Source organism: Austrofundulus limnaeus, unplaced genomic scaffold (assembly GCF_001266775.1).
Source record: "Austrofundulus limnaeus strain Quisiro unplaced genomic scaffold, Austrofundulus_limnaeus-1.0 Scaffold1815, whole genome shotgun sequence".
Taxonomy (NCBI): domain Eukaryota; kingdom Metazoa; phylum Chordata; class Actinopteri; order Cyprinodontiformes; family Rivulidae; genus Austrofundulus; species Austrofundulus limnaeus.
Genome location: NW_013954217.1, coordinates 46,058 through 47,647, shown reverse-complemented (window position 1 = coordinate 47,647; position 1,590 = coordinate 46,058). Strand labels below are relative to the sequence as shown.

The 1,590-nt window shown below is 43.2% G+C and overlaps 1 protein-coding gene across 2 annotated transcripts in view; it reads left to right on the top strand.

Annotated features, from left to right (window-relative positions):
• Positions 1 to 589: 589 nt before the first annotated feature.
• The window catches only part of cyb5d2 (cytochrome b5 domain containing 2), a 5,857-nt gene continuing 4,856 nt past the window's right edge, over positions 590 to 1,590 (top strand). The window contains exons 1-2 of one of the 2 annotated variants that reach the window (XM_014033721.1): positions 590 to 1,135; positions 1,245 to 1,382. In XM_014033721.1, the coding sequence (XP_013889175.1) occupies positions 934 to 1,135; positions 1,245 to 1,382 (340 nt within the window). In that variant the 5' untranslated portion in view covers positions 590 to 933. Of the gene's footprint in view, positions 1,160 to 1,244; positions 1,383 to 1,590 lie in introns of both variants that reach the window. The other variant, XM_014033720.1, reaches the window with a different exon arrangement.

Sequence of the window (1,590 nt, the reverse complement as noted above, 5' to 3'; positions counted from 1 at the left end):
TCTTAGAGGAGACTTGAACTTTTACCAAAGTATATTTATGGTAAGATATCTGTACTTTTACTCAAGTATCACTGAGGTACTTTATACCAGGGGTTCTCAAACTGGGGTCCGTGAGAGATATTTTGGGGGTCCTCAAATTTTTTTTACTAAAATGTTAATTTGGTTTTTATGTTTAAAAATGCAAGAACAATGTACTAATAAAACATAATAAACTTAATAAAATATATATTCCCGTGGCATTTAGGGGTTGAAATGTAAAAAAATATATTTTAAAACAGCATAGTGTTTAATGAGGGGGTCCCCCCCATGTAAGGGGTCCTCAGACCCAGATGTCTTGAGGACCCCTGGTTTACATCTCTGTTAATTAGCTCTGCTTGTTCTTATCTCCTCTAATTACATGTTTATATCTTAAAGCTTCAGAGCATCAGAGGAACATATTGTTAGCATGAACATGTTAAAGCTCATATTTATTTAACTTTACTTTGCGCTGCGCTCTTTAAAATTAACCATACCGATCAGCCAAGTTGTATGGTTGTGTTAGCTAAATGCTAGCAGCAGTTCAAACTTTATTTAGCCAGTGCTATGCTAGTAAAGAAGTACCTTCGTGTCTTCCACCTTCCGAGATATTTTGCTGATTCTGCTGGCCAGGTCTTCTTTCTCCAGTTTGCCGGAGCTAGCAAGCACCTCCGTCACGAACGAAGACATGCTGAAAGACGTTTTGATGTTTGAACACCGCTCTGACACATCAGCAGCACTACCCGCGAACACGAGGCCACGCCTCCTTTTTCTTCTTCGTCGTTTTCTGTCTGCCTGACGTTTGTCATCACTGCGCATGCGCGGTCGGCGCTTGTTTTCACGGAAGCACCTGCTTTGTTGTTGTTTATTTAAAATAAATGTTCGCTGTTGAATAAAAACGAGGGTTTTTTTAGCAACATGCTAAAACAGGCGTTGGTCGCGGTTTTATCGGTGATGTTAGCGGTGCTGCTCATCCCTCGGGACTGGTCTGCACCTGCGCGGCTCCTCAGCAGGCAGGAGCTGTCCCTGTACGATGGGGAGGGGGGCAGCAGGGGCCTGTACCTGGCCATCCTGGGCCAGGTGTTTGATGTGAGCAAGGGTCACCAACACTACGGTCCAGGTGGTGCTTATCACTTTATGGCAGGTGATGCTAACGAGATAAAAGTGATACACATTGATTGTACAGCAGTGTGTGTTAATGTGTTGCTTCACACTGTTTGTGTTTGCAGGCAGAGATGCCTCACTGGCCTTCATCACTGGACACTTCACACAGGACCTCACAGATGATGTCTCCAGCCTGTCCCCTCTCCAGGTGGTGGCGCTGTTTGACTGGCTGAGCTTCTATCAGAGACACTACACACCTGTTGGTGGGTAAATATGTCCACAGGTCATTCTGGCTTCAGTCTATTTCACATGAAAGATAATAATTTATACCACTGGTTCCCAAACTTTTTATCTTCTGACCCACAAAATATCCCCAATGACCCCAAATATTACTGGTCTGAGTACACAAACTTTGTTAATAACCCTAAAAACACAGGCTTTTGACCATCTAAACAGCTTGTACACAAATAT